At 57.5% G+C, this 18,203-nt stretch overlaps 1 protein-coding gene across 6 annotated transcripts in view; it reads right to left on the bottom strand.

The window, feature by feature from the left end:
* Window positions 1-18,203, bottom strand: part of PRDM11 (PR/SET domain 11) — a 90,674-nt gene that overhangs the window by 12,999 nt on the left and 59,472 nt on the right. For 5 of the 6 annotated variants that reach the window (XM_045485063.1, XM_045485062.1, XM_045485066.1 and 2 more), the window contains 2 exons: window positions 17,225-17,292; window positions 2,295-2,482 (listed from right to left, as the gene is read on the bottom strand). In XM_045485063.1, coding sequence (XP_045341019.1) covers window positions 2,295-2,482; window positions 17,225-17,292 — 256 coding nt within the window. Of the gene's footprint in view, window positions 1-2,294; window positions 2,483-7,658; window positions 9,929-12,917; window positions 13,340-17,224; window positions 17,293-18,203 lie in introns of those variants that run through there. The other variant, XM_045485068.1, reaches the window with a different exon arrangement.

The raw sequence follows: 18,203 nt of genomic DNA, 5'->3' as shown, positions 1-18,203 counted from the left end.
CAAAGAAACTTCCTTCCACGCAAGACCCTCGGTGACTGAGTGTCGGGATCCCCTTCCTGGAGCGGGGCTGGCCCACCGATCTAAGATGCCACTAAACTGTATTCAGAGCCTGCCAAAGCTGCAGGCTACAGAGACGTCTACACAGCTAAAGGCCACTGAGCTCATGACTGCTCCCGAGGGCTTTAGGATCAAGCCCACCCGCTGCTCTGGCCCGGCCCCACGGTGCCTTTCAGTCTCCTTCCTGTTTCCTACTGCTCAGCCTGGCCAGGAACAGCCACTCCTTCCTCCTGTATCTTCACAAATCTTCACGTATCTCATCTTAAGCCTCTCTGCTACGCCTCCTTTGAACCACTCCCGAAAGGTCACTCCCTCCTCCGAGCGTTCCCCTCGGATCTCAGGGCTCTCTGAGGATGACCGCAGCTTGATGCGCTTTGGAGAAGACACTGGGGTGGGGGGAGGGGTGGGGGAGGGGGTGGGGGAGGATATCACAAATCCAGGAGAATTTAAGAAGATTATGGCCAAGGGATGGAACCTTTGTCCTCAGATAGGACTTCTCTTGGTTTTCTTTTCTTCTGGTGATAGGACGATTCTTTTGGAGACTTCTGGGCTGTCTTCATTCGTGTCTTCCCTTATCCATTCCACAAAGATGTATTGCGCATCAGGCACGGTTACACAAGGTCTCTTCAGAGGTCAAACGGAAACCATGGGAATCTCGTCATAGAAACCTGCCTTCCCGAGTGAGATCGGCACGTGGCCAACCTCTGGTTCCGAAGAAGACGAGAGGTGAGTATGTCGGCTGGGTCTCCCCACCGCTCCCCCAATCACAGATACCTTTTACCAAGTCAGGCAGCAGCTGTGCATTCAAGGTCCACAACCCGCTTTGTTCTGTTTTGTTTTTAAAAACAGCCTTGGGGTGCCTGGGTGGCTCAGCTGGTGGAGCGTCTGACTCTTGATTTCGGCTCGGTCATGTCTCGTGGTCATGAGATCAAGCCCCATGCTGGGCTCAGCACGGAACCTGCTTGGGATTCTCTCCCTCTCTCTGCCCCTCTCTGCTAGTGCTCGCTCTCTCTCTCTCTTACTCTCCCTCAAAATAAATAAACTTAAAAAAAATTAACGTAGCTTAATTGCAATGGGCCACCCTGCCCCCTTTCCCTCTTCTCCACTCATACTCCATGTGAAGATTTATTTCCAATAAGTAGGTCGGTCAGGAGCGTGACATGGTGGGGCTTGGGTATAGTCCTGGTTCCTGAGACCAGATGGACTCTAGGTCTTTGAATGCTTTTCCTTAATGCAAGAAATATCCCCCTGAGGGGAGCTGGATTCACCAGTTTGCCTGGGCCCGGCTGAGGCTGGAATAGAGAGGCAAAGGGCTAGGGGCTGGGGAGCATTTTAAGCCACTTTCAAATGACGCATTTAAATGGAGCTGGATGGACATCTCCCCCACCAGGCCACCACCCACACCTAAGGTCACCTTCCCACCTCCCTCCCTGAGAAGAACTGCCTTCTTCTAATAGGGATGGTTCATTCACAGCGTGTGATCAGGACTTTCAGGAATGAGGCCAGGAGGATGCTGGGAAGAAACGAGTTTAGTCTGGGAGGCCGTATACCATCGTAGGTTAGAGCTGAGACCCTGGACTAGGACCCTGGACAGATGTGGATGAGAAACCCAGCGGTGCCCTTCCTAGCCCCGTGACCCTGGGTGAGTCGCCGTATTCATCCGATGCTCAGTTTCTACATTGGTGAGCTGGGGGACGATCAGCCACACGGGATGGTCAGCCTTAAAAGTTCCCAACCGAGGGCTTACAGTGGTCAAGGTGGGCATTGCTCTAAATGGGCGCATTACCCAGCTAATTCCCACCGCACCCTTACGAGGTAGGTGAACACCGCAGAACCGCCGCTGGGCACGTGGTAATAAGCACTTGGCAAATGTTAGTATCACTGCGACAGGGACGGGTTGTAGCACCTTGCCATCGGTTTGAGTTGGAGAAAGAGGACCAACTTTGATTACACTTCTGCGCTTGGCTTTGGGGCCCTGTCTCTCTCCCGGATACTCTCCGATGCCTGCGCCAGGGTTTCTGAGGGAGGACAGCACTCTGGAGGGTCTGCGGCCCCGCCCAGAGCCGCCACTCACACGCAGACCGTCCGTCCGTCCCCCGCCCCGCGTCCCTCTGGGTCTCCCCGTCGCCGCTGGACTGCATTCCCCAACGGTCTTCTCAGGAAGCTCCCAGAGAAGCACTCCTGGCCTCCCCTGTGTTTGGTGGCGGGCGTGGCCCTCGCCTCGGGTGGGGACTCACCTCTGGCCAGATTGCGGTGGATGGTCTCCTGGGACATGCTGTGCAGACGCTTCATGTATTCCTTGCTGTACCAGACCCGGAGCCGCTCCCCGGGCCGGATGTCCCGGCAGGCTCGGAAGTAGACGTGCTCGCTGTGCTGGAACGCCAGGAGGTTCTGCTCCCTCTCTTCCCGGGAGATGACCACGTACCTGGGGGCGAGGGGGACAGGTGAGAACGCACGGGCCACTCGGCGGAGGTCAGAGGTCCACAGGCAAGGGGCGTGCGCAAAAGTCGAAGGACGGCTGCCTGTCCGGGATCGGGACCCCAGCTAGAGCCGGTCCCTCGTCCCAACGTCACAGTTTTGTGCGACCTCGAGCAAGCCTCTGACCCTCTGAGGGTCTCTGTTTTCTGAGACTAGGGATGACAGCCGCCCTGCCTACCTCCCACGTACTGGTAAGCACAAAATTCAACACCAGATATAAAAATGATTACCAAACCGAAAGGCCATGTCGTTCGCTCTTTGCTAAATTTTAACCGCAGGGACCCCCAGACACCTGCAGGCCTCCGATGGCGCTAAGTGTGGGATTCCTGGACTGTTTCCAGGATTTCACGAAGCCTAGAAGAAACAACCCATGTGACAACGGCGCCCCGAAGGCCAATTAACAAATGCTGAAGATCAATGTCTTTAAAAAGTGGGTGCCCCATGCTGACAGGAGACGAAGGGAAATAAGACACAAGAGAAGGTTAACAACGACTGGAAACTAAGACTCAGAGACGCTAAGTGACTCGCCTGAGGTCACACAGCGAATAAATGGGAGATGGAGCTTTGAGGTCTGTGTCTTTCCCACTAGATCTCACGGCTCCTCTGTGGGCATGTAAAGCACCAGCCATGCCCAGATAACCTTTAAAGTTCTGCCAAACCCTCAGAATCTCTCCCTTACCCCCGCTCCCTGAAATGACATTTCCAACATCCAACCTGCCCCCTTCCAAAGCTGAGATGATGTAACACCTACAGAGAAGCAGAGGCGGAGAGATCAAAAGAACAAGAGGAAACTGGAGCCTTAAGGATCCACACCACGCGAGCATCCAGGAAATTCATCATAAAAAATAAACTTCTTTTCCTCATGCTATGGTTTGTCTCCAAAGCCAGGATAGGAATCAAAGTCGGACTGACCGGCATCGCCCAGAGAACGGTATTTGGAGCAGTCCAGGGTACGCGATCATTCACGGGGAAAAATCCCAATGGGTCACGAGCAAATGAAAAGCACTCAGCATCACTCCAAAGGAAAGAAACGGCAAGTAGCACGTTGTCTCTTTGGCACAGATTTCTCTCCCTCTCTCTCTCTCTTTTTAATGATAATGTCCACATTGGCTAGAAAAGTGTATCCCAGACTACTGGTGGAGAATAAATGGGCACAAGCCTTGGGGAAGCAAATTGGCAATATGGCCTCGTACCCCCGTGTTCACAGCAGCATTATTCACAACCGTCTGCAGGTGGGAGCGACCCATGCCCGCTGATGGATACGTGGATAAAAGGAATGTGGAATACATATACGATGGCTATTACTTGGCTTGAAAAAGGAAGGAAATTCCGATATACGCTGTACCGCGAATGAGCCCTGAAGACACATACGAAGCGAAGTGAGCCGATCACAAAAGGACAAATATGGTAGGATCCCATTTATATGAGGTCCTTGCAGGAACAGTCAAATTCAGAGACAGAAAGGAGAACGGGGGTTGCCAGGGGCCAGGGTAGGGAGTGGGGGGACGGGGAGTTCGCGTGTAATGGGTATATAGTTTCAGTGGGGGAAGGTGAAAAGAGTCTTGAGATGGATGGTGGTCACGACCCCGCAACGCGAGTGAAATTGATGCTGCTGAATTGCATACTTCAAAAAATGGTTACAATGGTAAATTTTATGGTATGTGCATCCTGTTGCAATTTTTGAAAAATTTTAAAAAGGACCATAAGATGCACACCGAGTGGACGACTCGGCATACCACCGCCCTGGCTGTAGCATCGTTTACAATAACGCAAAAGCAAAAAACACCGAAACGTCCGATACCGGAGCAACAGCTTAGCGAACCGCGGCATATTCGTACGATGGAATGGCTCATCTATAGAAAAGTGTTTTCAAGGGATCTTTCATGACTCGGAAAAAGGGCCCTGATAGGATGCAACATGAGAACAGGAGGGCTGAAAGCTATCTCTTCTATAGTTCCAACCATGCTCTAAAAACAAGCCTTGGTAAACCACTCGAAGGAAATATACCAATGCTTTCACAGTGATTGGCCATTACAGGTGGATCTACTTTGTAAGTTTTTCTGTAATTTCCAAGTTTTCCTTATTAAGCAATTATTACGGTTACCCCTCCCCCCCCCCCCAAGAAAAGACACACGAACTCCACTTTCAGTACTGGTGGCGGTCGCGGTGGCCGCCTGCATTGTGAGTCTACATTCCTGGCCCCTCGGGCAGAGCACCCTGGAGCATATCGTGCCCGTTGTCACAGATAGTCCCCTGTAGCCTCCGTTCTACTCGCAAGGAGAGTCCCCTGTAGCCTCCATTCTCTTCGGCCCTGGAGGAGGCCATGACCTTATAAGGGGAACCACTAGAGTCCAGGGACCAATCCACCTGACAACAGGCTGCAGCACAGACCCTGGGGTTGCGGGGCTAAGGCCAAGGGAGGCAGCAGTGCAAACATGAGCGCCGGCTGCCTCACCCGCTCTGAGAGAAGCAGTCGTGAGCTCCACCCTGCCAGGGTCACACGGGCAGGATGCATGGCGCTTAGATCCCCAGAACCTGCTTGTGTCCAGAGACTAAATCAACGCATCTGTGTGCTTGTCAGCATTGGACATGAGCATCGGTCTCCCTGAGCCGTGAAGACAATACCGTGATATCCGCGACGCCCAGGCATGCCGCAAACCAAGAACTTGGGGGGAAGGAGAAGAGGACCCCTGGCCCAGGGCGGTCTTTCCACACGGACCCTTCCGAGTTGCAGCTCTCCAGCTGCAGGGGTCTGCTCTTCTCTGGATCCGATATTCCTTCTGAATGTGCAAAATATTTTCCAGTCCCCAGTTTAGTGAGAGCCTGGGGTTCGACATCCAAAATTAATCAGACTTGTGGCTAGCATCGAACAGAACCGGGGTAGACCCAAACTTTCCTACGCCTGGATTCAGAAGGCAAACTGCTCATTCACCTGTCTCCTCACAAGAATCACCTGAATCACAGAGCACAAGGAAAGATACGCTCTTCTCTGGTTTGGCCGTGCAAACAATCATCAAGCTCTGAAAGCTAGAATTACTTTCTCTGGCATCAATCACAGTCTCCCGAAACAGATCAAAATTTGTTCAGCACCTGGTTGTATTTGGTCGTTTTGAGATATAATATCTATGGCACCGCTCAGCGAATGGTAACAACCCACTCCCCCGAGGTGTTCAATGGAGGCAGCTAAGTCTCAACACCAATTACCTGGAATTCGCGCTCCCTCTTTTAAGTATTTTGCAGTGACACCCAGGGGTTTAATCCAGTCCCAGAATCCCGTTCCCGTATAACAATCCCTTCATGAAGAACCACGCCTGTCCCATCTCATGGCTGCAGACAAGCAAGAGTTCTCCCTGGAAGACAAAGCTTCTAGGGAGTGAAGGTCCCTGTATCTGTTGAGTCTCCAGGTCACTACCTCGTTGGAGAGAAGGCACAGAGTATGTCGGAAGGAGGGTGGAAAATGGCTAGCACAGGGCACTCTACGAACGCAAAAGCTCATCTGATAGCTTTTCAAATCAGACCCACAGAGGTGACAACCTTTGAAGCAATCGAGGGGGTGGGTGGGAGCGGGAGCTGCTCTCTGGACTGAAGTTTTCATGATGATAATGGATTATTTTTATTCTGAGCTCCTTGCTGGCTTTGGGAATTGGATAGACAGGCACTAGGAGACCACTTCTTTGACCTCACCCACTGTGCCTTATCAAATGCACCAGATTTTCTAGCTGGGACAGGAAATGACTATGGGTTTCGACGGAAGAGAGAAAATAACCCACGGGGCATCCATTTTGTTGGAGTGGGGGGCAGACAAAGGCCAGGCTCAGACACTCCTGCTCAGGGGGTAGGTCTCTGACGGAGAGGAAGATGTGCCACTCACGGAGACAGGAGTGGGAAAGACTGACCGAGAAGAGGCAGGGCCCTGTTTTCTCCCGTGCATTTAGGTCTCTGAGCTGGGCGGGTCTTTGGGTCATGCACCCGCCCGCCAGATGGTCACCCAAACGCTGACAGAACGTCACGCAGCCAGCCTTGAGTGCGGCTGGAGGCCTCGGATTCTTAGGCGGGACTTCCCCATCTCAAGCTGAAATCGGCTGCCCGTTGCCTTCCGTCCACTGGCCTCAGTTTCCCCTTCCTGTTTTGATGTGCTAGACCCACAGTCCCCCACCGAAGCCTAGAAAAAGACTCTAATGAAATTCCATCGGAAGTTCATAGGCTCTTCGTCTCTCTGTCCCCTTTGCTTCCAACTTGATCTCTTCCCTCCCCAGGACCAGAGGGAAAGGCCAGTCAGTACCTACACCTTGCTGGAGAAGATCCTGGGCCTGGTTTCACAGGATCTTTGCCTCTTGTGGAAATCGAGTAATTTTGATTTCCATGGTCATCCTTTTCGGCCGAGAACAGAAGAGGAGGACCTGGATTCCAAGAGGTCAAAGGCAGGCTGGAACTTTCCAGAGAGGGGACAGATCCCTGGTCAGGACGTGGGGGTTTCCTGCTTGGGAGAAGCTCTCTGTGTGACTGGCAGTAAGCCAGAGCAACTCACAGGTTAGGAGGCCCTTGTCTTCTAAGGAGACTCCCAAAGGGACCCAGAGGAGCCACTCTGGTTACTTTGAAAGCCTCAGATCTCTGTGGGCAGGGTCTTGCCTGTGACAGACGGGTACTAGGATCTGTGGGGAGGTGTCCAAAAAAAAAGGTCACGGTGCCTCAGAGTGGTCCCTGAAGTTCACTGGCAAATGGATAGCCCCTGACCATCTGGAGCCTCCTGCCGGAAAGAGTGATTCCCCCCCCCCCCACCCCAGGACCCCTAACTTCTTCTAGGGAACAAAAGGTAAAAATTCACTTAGCAACATCTCACTCTCACTGTGCAAAGACTTTAATAAAATACAGCTCAGTGGTTTCAGACGTGGCTGTTCATCTCGCTCAGCTCACGGGTTCCTTTCTTTTCCTTACAGGGCTAGCCTGGTGCCGAGTACGGGGCATCTGAGTGCTTCCGGAATCCCGGAAATGGCACGGGCACTCGAGCCCCTGTGGCCAGCATGCTTTCCCTCCATCATCTAACCCCTGCTCTGGGGGCCTTGAGGTTTTCACAGGAAGCGAAGAAAGAGAATATACACCAAAGAAAGATCCTGGAGACTGGGTGTGTTCCAAGTGTGAGATCAATTTCTTTTTATTGCCGTCTTAACAAAAATACTTGGGAAGGCAATCTTTGATTCCAGCATTGGGAGGGCAGGGGAATGCCAGGCAATAATCAAGCCACTGGGCTGTCGGACTGGGGACTGTTCAGTTTGGGGTGGCAGGAACCCCCAGAGGACCACAGAGGGGGGCGATGGAGGCTGAGGACACGGGGACCTAGCAGTTTGCCCTCCGAGCTCTCTCCCTGGGACCAAGCTCGGTCTGGGTTCAGAAGCAGCACTCCAGGAACAGCCACAGCAGGCACTGGGTACGGCAGTCCTCCCAGCCCCGACTCGGGCTCTAGGGGGCAGGCGTGGGGGAGATAGATGGAGGGCCGGCCGGGGGAGGGGAGCTGCTGCTAGGGTCAGCCTCAGGCCAGGGAGCAAAGAGGACACAGAGCCGAGCTACAACCTGGGTCAGAGCTAAGCTTGTGACTGCCTCCCCCACCTCCCTCCGGGACTCGAGGAACCCGGCTCTCCCCCGACACTCCGAAATGAAACGTGAAGCTAGAGATGTGTGTAGCTAATGCATTTGCAGCCCAAGCAAGCGGAGGCGAGGCATGCTGGAACTTGGGTGGCACGGGAGCCTTGCTGGGTTCTTATAGACGCCAGAAGAGGAGTCACCTTGTGGGTGCTGAGGCTTGGGCCCTGCCTCTCCCCAGCCCCCCCCCCCCCCCCCCACTGGCTGGTAGCCTTAGTGCCAGAGCCGGGTGGGTGGATTCACTGCCCGGAGGCTGCCGTTGCCTCCCACCAGCACCCAGGAGAGCCGAGGCGTGGGCAGGCGAGGCGCGGTACCCCTCCCGACTCCCGATCTGGCCTCTGACAGGGGAGCTGGACAAATCTGCAGACCTGGCTTCCAGTCCTGGCGCCACCCCCCCCACCCCCCCCCCCCCCCCCCACCGCCCTGCCAACTAACTGTCGTGTCACTGATCATCTAGGAAATGCAGGTGATGGCAGTAATAACGGTGACAACGATACCCGGCTTGGCTGCCTCTCCGGCTGTCCTGAGGACCCACTGACCACACACCTGCAAATGCAGGGAAAGCATAAGGTGCTCTCTCTAAGAACTCCGGGGAGTCTTCGCCTTCCTCCGACGCCATCCCCTTCCACAAAAGGCAAGCACAGCAGCTGAGCACACGCACCGCAAGGGCAAGCGGAAGGCCAAGGCAGGGGCACCACCCGCCGCACTCAGAGCCCTGGGGAAGGGGAGGACGCACCCCTCCCGGAAGGGCTGAGCTCCCCCTGCCCGTCCTCAAGCTTCGCCCCCTCCGGAAGCAGCGGAATCAGGGCGTGGGAGGCAGCCGTGGCAGCCCTGCGGTCGGCAAGCAGGAGTCCATTCAGGCGCTCCCCCCTCTTGCTCCCCTCTTCCCCGCGAGGCTCGCCGCCGCCATGGGTGCGGACCAAGAGGAGGCTGACGCCCCAGGGCAAGCAAGCATCGGGCAGGTCGCTTTCCCTGCATCTTCAGCATCTGCCGAAGACGAGGGAGCGGGGCTCAGTACACACTCTGTTGGAGCCCAGGGCAGCTGGCCTGCACTCGGGGAGGAGGTGGCCGCCTCCCCAGCATCCTACAAGGGTCATTGGTCCCGGACACGGGAGACTGGCTCCCGTCGCAAGGCCAGGCACCCGTCCCCCCACCCCCGTCTCTCTTCCTCCTACTGGAGACTGGCCGGGTCAGAAGTTGTGCTTTCTCTTCCGAGACCTGGTAGTCCGTGCGGGGGCTGGCGCCGGGGGAGCCTGCGGGGGCTCTGCCGGGGGGGCCTCGACCTGAGGGGTAGAGCCCGCGGGGGCTACCCCGTCTGGCCCCCGCTGAGATGCCTGGACCCCGTCTCGGATCTCCGTCAGCGTCTGGCACACCTGACCGACGCGGCCGGTCAGCTCCGCCACGGTCTGGCCGATGGAACGCATGCTGTTCGCCATGTCCCGGTGCACGGTCACCAGCTCCTGGCAGAACTGCTGGAGGACCTCGGTCTGCCGGACGTAGGCATGGAGGAGCTGCCAGTCCAGGCCCGTGCCGGGCGGGCTGGGGTGCGGCCGAGGGGTCCTGCAGGCAGCCTGGGCCTGCGGTGAGGGCCGGGATAGGGCCTCTGGCTTGGGGCCCACCATCTCGGACTGGTCTGAGGAGGACGATGAGCGGAGCAGGGTAGGCCTGGCCAGGTGGGCCTCTTCCTCTGGTGACCGCTGCCGGGGCACCCGCAGAGGCTGCCTCGAGGGCCCCGGGGCCTCCTCATCTTCATCATCTTGCGGGACAGAAACAAAGAAGGGCAAATGATTACAACAGAGAGAAAGGGGGCGGCTCTGGGCTTTGGCCCACCCCCCCGCCACAAGTCGCTCTATAATCCCCCTGCCCGGCCACCCCCGAGCCTAATTCAGCACCTGCCTGCTCCCCTGCACCGACCCACAAACACCTGCTCCCCAAAGCCCTGAAGGTGTGCGGGCCCGGCACCCCGGGGGACAAGGGTGAGCGCTGCCCAGGCCCCCTTCCTTTCACGGGAACAGCAACACGCTTGCGGGAGGGCCCAGGTCGGGGGACTTGGAGACACCAGTCCCAGTGACGGCAAGTCAACCCGCTCGCTCACTTCGTCCCTCTGTGACTCAGTTTCTGCAGAGCGAAGATCACAACCGCTCTGTCTTGATCTACCCAGCCGCTTGCCTGCCTAACAGGGTTGTCAAGAAAATCAAACAAGAGAACAGACACGAAGGAGCTTGGCAAAGCCTGAAGAGTGACACCCGCCAAAAGGCACTCGGAGTTCTGTCTGACTCGCTTGGGCCACCTCGTGGCCTTGCTAGAATCTGCAGTTTTAAGTCACGGGGAGGGGGACAGGCCCCGGGGCAGTCTGGAGTCGGGAGGCAAGGGATGGGAAAGGAGTGAGGCAGCTGGAGGGCGCAGAGCAGGAGAGCCACCTCTGCAGCTGGTCCTGATGTCCCCCGAGACCCCCAAGGCGGGCTGCCCAGGGAAGAAGCTTCGCTCTCACCCGGGAGCGTCTGAAGGCTTGCAAGGCACCACCACGCAGACGGCCAGTCACAGGGAGGGGCCGGGCCCCAGCAACACCCAGGCCTTGGCTCTCTTGTGAGCAAGGTTATGAGCTGATTCCCACGGCAGGAATAAAAAGTATGCAGGTTCCCTGCCTGCACCAGAGGGGCTAAATTCAGAACCACCCCCCGGGGGAGGTGACCGAGAAGACTGACTCATCTCGTCCCCAGCCGCACACATGCATGCCTCCCCAGGGTCCCAGGGCCTCCCTTTGGGCTGGCACGAGAAGAGCCCAGTGATTCACAACCGCACTTGGTGGGATAGCTGCCAGCCCCCCGGGGATCCCAGGACACCCGTTCTGGCGTGGCAGGGCTGGAAGGAGTGAGCGGGGCCGAGGCGATGGTGCTTCCCCCCCACCCCCCTTCCAGGGCCTCCTTCCACAGAGCCCCTGGCCTCGTGCTGTAACAGCTGGTCGACTGGCCGGGGAAGGGGGGCCTGGCCAAGTCGGCGGTGGAGGGGTTCCGGGCCCCCTGCCCAGCCCAGGTCACATTTGGTAACCTCATTACCTTCTTGGGGAGATGGAAGAGAGAGCAGGGCAGGATTTAGGGAACGGACGGCCCTGGCTGCCAGGCCCCCGTCTTTTTCTCCTAAGTGGGTGGAATCACCCTGAATCTCAGCACAACGCCAATTCGTAGGGAGCTGGCAGACCTGGGCTCGAGTCCTGGTTCTGAATCTAGCTGGGGGGGCCACCTCTGTTTCTGGAACTTATCTGCCTCATCTACATAGCAAGGGAGTCAGAGTAGACGGCCTCCGTTCCTTTCCCAGTCCTGAAGATCGGACTCTGAGGGGCCACCTGTCAGGAGCCCCAGCCAAACAGGAAATTAGTGCGATCCCCATCCCAACAGCAGAGGGCCGCGGGAGGGAACACGGGGTCCTTGTGAACCACCTTCCCCGGGGCTGGCCAGCCGCTGACTTGCAGTCCTCCTGCCCTGCTCCGTCTATCGTAGGCCAGACTCCCGTTGGGACCGTGGGCCGAAGGTGGGGGGGATGTGTGGGGAGAAGGGGGTGCAGTCCCACCACAGAAGGGTCTCGACCGCTCCCCATTCAGGGGAGTCCCAGATGGAACCACAGCCCCAACTACAGCCTGCTGGGCCAGGAGATTCCACAGTCAGGCCCCTGCATCCAAGTCCATCCTGGGTCACAGGAAGCAGAGGTGAATAAAGCAGAAGAGGGGTGGAGAAGGGCACGGGGGCGGTAAGGACAGGGAGGGAACCTGGTGAGATGGAGCCTTAGAGGGGGGAGAACGAGGCAGAGGGCAGAGAGGAGTGGGCGCAGAAGCACAGAAAAGAACACAGAAATGAAGAGGTTAGGAGGAGAGAGAGCAGGAACTCCTCTTCCCCCCCCCCCCCCCCCGCCCCCTCCGTGGCCTGGGCCCTGAAGACTTGGCTGGCTTCCTCCCGCACCCCCTCCCCCACGCCTGCTACACTGGGCTTCCCTGGTTCCTCTCTGTCCTGGAACGTGCCAAGCGCCTTCCTGATGCGGGGGCCTCGTACATGCAGTTCTCAGCCTGGAGGCTCCCCGCTCCCCTCCCGGCGCCCCATGCCGAGGCCTGGTTAACTCTTACTCACCCTTCGCAAGTCAGTGCAACTGTCACTCCTGGGAGGCCCTCCCCGGCCCCCGAGGACAGCCAGCTCCCCGGCCCCCTTGCTCTCAGGCAGGGCTAGTACATAACTGGCACGGCCAAATGCAACACTTGAATACAGGGCACCTTGTTCAAAACCCAGTGTGAATTTCAGGAGGCCAACAGCAGAGCATGAACCCCCGGCACGGTGCCCTTGCACGTGCAGGGCCCCAGGGACACTGCGCAGGTGGCCCGGGTCGTCAGCCCCGCTCTCAGGACTTCCGGCGTTCGCCCTTCATCCCTTCGTTACAACTGTCCTTGTACAATGACTTAAAGCTTGTTTATTCCCACGAGTCTAGGGACAACCCCGGAGCGGGGCCCGTGTAGGATTTATATACAACGCTGTCTTCCCAGCTCCTAGCACAGCTCCTGGCACAGAGTTCAGGAAATATTCTAGAATGAATGAACGGAAAGGGGTGGAGAAGACAGAGCGGGGGAAGGAGGGAAGGGTGCATGGGAAGACTGGACGAGACGGAGAGGGACAGAGACAGGAGAAGGCCAGGGAAGGGGGGGACGGCAGGGGAGGAGGAGGCTGGGCAGCGGGAGCCCGGGGAGGGAGGCAGGTGGTACTCACAGCTGGTCGAGGGGCTGTCGGTGCCGTCCAGTTCCGCCCTGGGGAAGCTGTGCCCAGAACGGGCCGTGAGCAGCGCTGACTCGATGGCCCTCTCGTGGGCAGTGAGCACGATGGCGGGGGCCCGGCCCCCGGCCCCGGGGCCCGACAGAGACTGCTGCATGAAGGCCAGCTTGTCCTTGGTCCTCCGCTTCATGTCATCCCATCTGTGCTTAATGTCCTTGACGGAGCGGGGCACCTGGCTGACGGAGGTGATTTTCCGAGCTATGCCTTCCCAAATCTTGTCCCTGTCGGCATGGGACAGCCGCATGGTCTCCCTCCCAAAGAGAACCGCTTCGTGGTGGGTCACCTCCGTGACCAGAATGTCCAGCTCCTCCTTGGAGAACTTGGGCTTCCTCTTGCGCTCAGCCAGGGGCGCCACATTCCTTGGGTTGAATATCCCACAAAGCACAATTGGGTAAATGACCGTCAGCGCGGGCGGTCCTCCTCCTTCCTAATTGCCGGCCCCCAGCTGGGGAGCCAGGAGGCACCCAGGCACCCTGGCCTGCTCACCACCACCACACCCTCCTCCTAGCGAGAGGCCCCTTCCACTACTCCTCAGAGGGCAGGCGGGCAGCAGAGGTGCGGCGGAGTGGGTGGAAACGCGGCCCGCGCTGGACGGCCCGGTGTCGGGCCCTGCCGTGGCCCTGGGTGGCCCTGGCTGGCCCCGGCAGCCGGGGCGCTTGGCTCAGCCGCTCCGGGCCTCTCTCCCCAGCCGGGTCAGGAGGGACAACCACCCCACCTTCGGGGCTGTCACCAGACAGGGGAAAGCAGAGTGACGAAGAGCGTTAAAGCCCCGAAGAGGGAGAAAGGGTCCTTACTGGGGTTCGGACCGGGCCAAGGTCGCTACAGATGGCTCACAGGAAGAGCAGTGAAACAGGGGGATGTTTCAATCTCCTCGCCGGGCGATGCCAGCGATTAGGGTGTGGTCACAGAAAGCGTTTTCTGCCCTGCGGCTCTCTTTGTCTCCTTCCCCGGCCTCCAAGTCCTCCCCAGGCCCCGTCCCCGCCTTCCGCCGGATGTGGGTGTAGGCTCCCCTCCAGCTGGGGTCAGCTCGTTTCGGGGTGAGCTGCGGTGACCTTTGGGCAGCTCGTGGGTAGGACGTGAGCAGCCACCGGGAGACAAGTTCCCCTTTGATGGAGACCAGGAGTGACCTTGGCTTCCGCGTACACAGAGGAGCCAGGGGCCGCTTGAGCCAGAGCAACCCAAGAGAGGAACCCAACACATGGAGGGGAACCTGGAGCCCCGTTCACTCCCCCAGCTGCCCCCAAAACCACAGCAGGAGGCTAGGGGCACAGAGATCCTTCAGCCTTTACCTCTCCGCGTCACCTACCCAGAACGCCACAGCTCAGGCGAAAGGAAGGTCGGGGCTTTGTTACCCGGCCAAGACAGGGACCGTGGTCCGGGCCTTGCACTCAGACAGACCTGGAACTAGGGGCTGAGCCTCTGGTGCCCACCCCCTTCCCCGTCTAGACAATGAGGCTCGTGATTCTAGCGCCACCTCCCAGGGCAGCCAGGAGGAAGTCATGGGGGTTTTTCAGTCTCACCACTATTGGCAGTTGGGGCTAGAAAATTCTTTGTGGGTGGGTGGGACGGACATCCTGGGTAATTAGGATGTTTATCAGCCTCCCTGGCTTGATGTGACAACCCCAAAGTGCCCCCAAGCAAAACAGCCCCCGGTTTCAGACCACCGATGACACGGATGTAGAGCACCTGGCGTAGGGAGGCCACCAAGTCAACCCTCATTACGTTGACGCCCGTTCTCTTCCCGGCCCACCACTTAAGTGTTTCAAAACACTAACCAACTCCATTCAATCATCCACGAGCCCCTAGGTTGTAACAGTACAAGTGAAGGCGTCTGCAAAGCGGAATGAGCTATACAGCGGAAGGAAGCTATACCCTAAGGGGGAAGGCAGGTTCCCAGGATGAACCGGCTTTCCCCTCCAACCACCACCAGAGGGACATCTCCACGGCAACAAACCACGTACCCAACCTCAACCTACACCTTGAGTCTTAGATGAGATGGGCGGGGGGCTGGGGGGGGGCACCACCTGTGGGTACCCTGGCACCATCTTGCATTGCAACAGGGCCGGCAGCTGGGACAGAATGGGAATCGGACAGAACCCATGCCGGCAAGGGAGCAGTAGCTGAACCCACCCCACACGGAGTCCAGGAGGCCATGCTTTGGCTGGGCCCTGTGCGCGAGCAGAAAGAACACCGGCCCAGAAGTCCAGGGGCGGATTCAAGTCCTGGTTCTGCCAGCGTCCTCGTGATCTTGAGTAAGATCTCCCCCCGCCCCGGGCCTCAGTTTACCACTGTAGCATGAAGATCAGTACAGGGTAGTGGTTCTCCACCCTAGCGGCACATCAGAATCCCCATGGAGAGCTTTAAAAAAGACCGATAACTGTGGGCTCCTCCCCAGCCCAATTAAGTCAGAATCTCAGGGGCATCAGATGATCGCTCAGTTAGTTCAGATGGTGTCTTTCTTTGGGGCTTGTGGGAAAGCCTTGCCCCCAGGCTGAAAGATCGGGGGGGGGGGGGGGGGTGAAAGCGTGGAACAGAACCAGCCCATCGGCAAAGCTTCTAGAGTCTCGAAAGCAGCGGTGCAGAAAGGCCTGACACTAGACTGCGCCCAGACACCCTCTCCTTTGCTTGTCTAGAGCCAGACGCAGCAATAGGGAATAGGAGCCCAGGCCAGGGGTCTGGTCCCCACTTCCGTGTCTCTGGTCACAGTGCCCTCAAATGAAAATGTGGCCACTCTGAAGGCCCATCTCCAAGGCCCCCTCCTCTTTGATCTGGGCCCTTGCACCATATTGTCTGTGCCTTCTTCATTCAACAACTTTATTAGGAAAAACCAATCTCCACGGTGGAAGGTGTGAGTCCTGGGAGGACTGGGAGGGCAAATCCATCGAGGGCGCCCAGTTATGGGGTCTCCTATGCAAGTGCCTAGCTGACCGGTGCCAGTGGTCGGGGAGAAGGAGTTAGGAGGGTGTCCAGGGCCTTCTTGGAGCACTTTCAGGGCAGTGGCTGACCCGATTACGTGAAAGGGGGCTGGAGGGAGGGAGCGTGCATCCCTATACTGTGACACAGGGGTCACCTGTCCCCAGGGCACCTCTGCTTCTGCACCTGTTAAGTGGCAATGAGAACAGCTCCTCTGACAATGAGAGAACAAATCCTACTGTGCTCCAAAGAGGGTAAACCCTCTTCGCCCCTCTCACCATCTGCCATCGATGGCTCCCGGGTGGGGAGCACAGGTGGGCGGTAAGGCTCCAGGGAAGGGGACAGCAGACCTCACCATAGACTCCCCAGTGCAAACCACCTTCTCTCCCTGTTTGCTTCGAAGGTGTCAGAGTTTAAATATGGCAAACTCCCTCTCAGGAGGTCTCTGACTGCCCTCCCTCCAAACACAACCTCTCCTGCACCCCCCAACCGCCACGGGTCACACAACTGCGCAAACGCCGACAGAGGCCCGATCCACGGTGTCCCCGCGTGTGGCCATCCGAGACCTCCCTTCCCTCCCAACCCAGATCCTGTCACCATTGCTGGGCAAGGCACCAACACCAGCCTGACCCCTCACACGGCCCGCAGACCCCTCTGGGCCGGGCCCCGGCACACCGCACAGGCCAACGGCACGGAACCAAAAGGAGAGCCGTGAGCTGGGTCCTCGGTTCCAGAGGCTCAGTGCAGCCACCCCTGGGTGACCCTGGGCCAGTCTCCTGCTCTCTCTGGCCATTAAGGATCCTTCTGGCACAAACTTCTGTCCCCAACACCAGACCGCTGTAAAACCACTCTTGAAAGTACTCACGCCTGGGCAGCAAGGGCCATCCAAAACTGAGCTGAGACTGTGCTGGGAGCCTCCTTTCCCACGGAGGCCATTTAAACAACTGTTGGCAGCTGTAGTGGGATGAGCCCTGCACCCCTACGTCAGGAGTCTGCCCTCTGAGAGGGATCCTGGGTGGAGGGGGGACCCCTCCTTGGTGGGAATGCTGCCCGGAGCTGGGGGCCCTGGGTACTCCAGACACAGGGACAAATGTGAAGCCTCTAGGGGTCCTTGTAACCCACCGGCCTCTTCCAGAGCCCCCTGATGGAAGGCCGGGGAAGCAAGAGGGTCCCCCAGAACTAGACACATCCCAAACCCTGCAAACGGCAGTCCCAGGGCCATCAGGGGCCTCCACCGCTGGGGACTGCAGAGGCCCAGCACACTCCTTTGGCTTCCTCTCCAGAGTTTGGGCAAGGCTCCCGGGAAATCAGCAGCAGAGAGCAGGACTCACCTCATCCAGTTGGCTTTAGTCTCATCTGACCCATCTATGGACTTGTAGCGGTTATTCTTGTCCACAATCTGGAAGACAGAGAGAGAGTCTAGAAGGGGCCACCCTGCAGAGGCTCTCGTGTCCCTGGGCTCCTCCCCACACCAGGGTCAGGGGCCTGGCCCATCTGCTACCTCCCCTCCCCTCCTCTTGCCCTCCTGCTACAATGCCCCCACTGCTGTAGGATGAAACCCTAGCTAGGGCCAGGAATCCCATCTTCCTCTCCTGTGCTGATAACAGACCCAGCAACAGGGCCAATGAGCAGCCTTTCCAGTAGCCACGCACGGCCACCATGAAAGTTGGATCCAGCCCCCCTTCTCTCTTCTAGCTTCTGTGAGGCACAGAGGCCAGCACCGGATGACTGAGCACCTGTGATGTGAGAGGGCTCCTCCTCTTGCCAGCCTCTAAATCCTCAACAGCCTCAGGGTTGGGCCGGGCTCTTTTCTCCTGGAAAATGTCCTATTTCCTCATCACGTTTGAATCAGAGTTCAGCTGGGTATGGAATTCTAAGCAGGTTGTTTTATTTTCTTTCAGCACCTGGGAGATCGCCCAAAAGGCTGCCCCTAGGCTGTTCAGCAACGTATGGTTGCTCCTTTGTGGATCGGCCATCTATGGTAAAATGTGAGACTTGCCCTTCATTTTTGATTTTCTGCAGTTTCCCTCTGTGGTTTTGAAGTGGAGATTTATTTTCTTAGAATTCTCATTACTTGAGGAGCTAATTACTTGATGAAAACCTACTTCTTGAATTCTCGAAAATTTTGAAAAACTCTTACGTTCACGAATACAGCTTCTGAGTCACTGTCTCCAGTTTCTTCGTGTAGGATTTCTAGGAAACATATTTAGGAGTATCCCTCATGTCTTTTAACTACCTTTCTCTGTTTCTCTCTCTCTCTTTTTGGCAGTGCTCTGGGACTATTCCTTAGAACTCTCTTCCAATTCACTA

The sequence above is a fragment of the Leopardus geoffroyi genome, chromosome D1 (genome assembly GCF_018350155.1).
Source record: "Leopardus geoffroyi isolate Oge1 chromosome D1, O.geoffroyi_Oge1_pat1.0, whole genome shotgun sequence".
In the NCBI taxonomy this organism is placed as follows: domain Eukaryota; kingdom Metazoa; phylum Chordata; class Mammalia; order Carnivora; family Felidae; genus Leopardus; species Leopardus geoffroyi.
The sequence above is the reverse complement of the archived record's forward strand: the minus strand, read 5'-3'. Positions and strand labels throughout refer to the sequence as shown.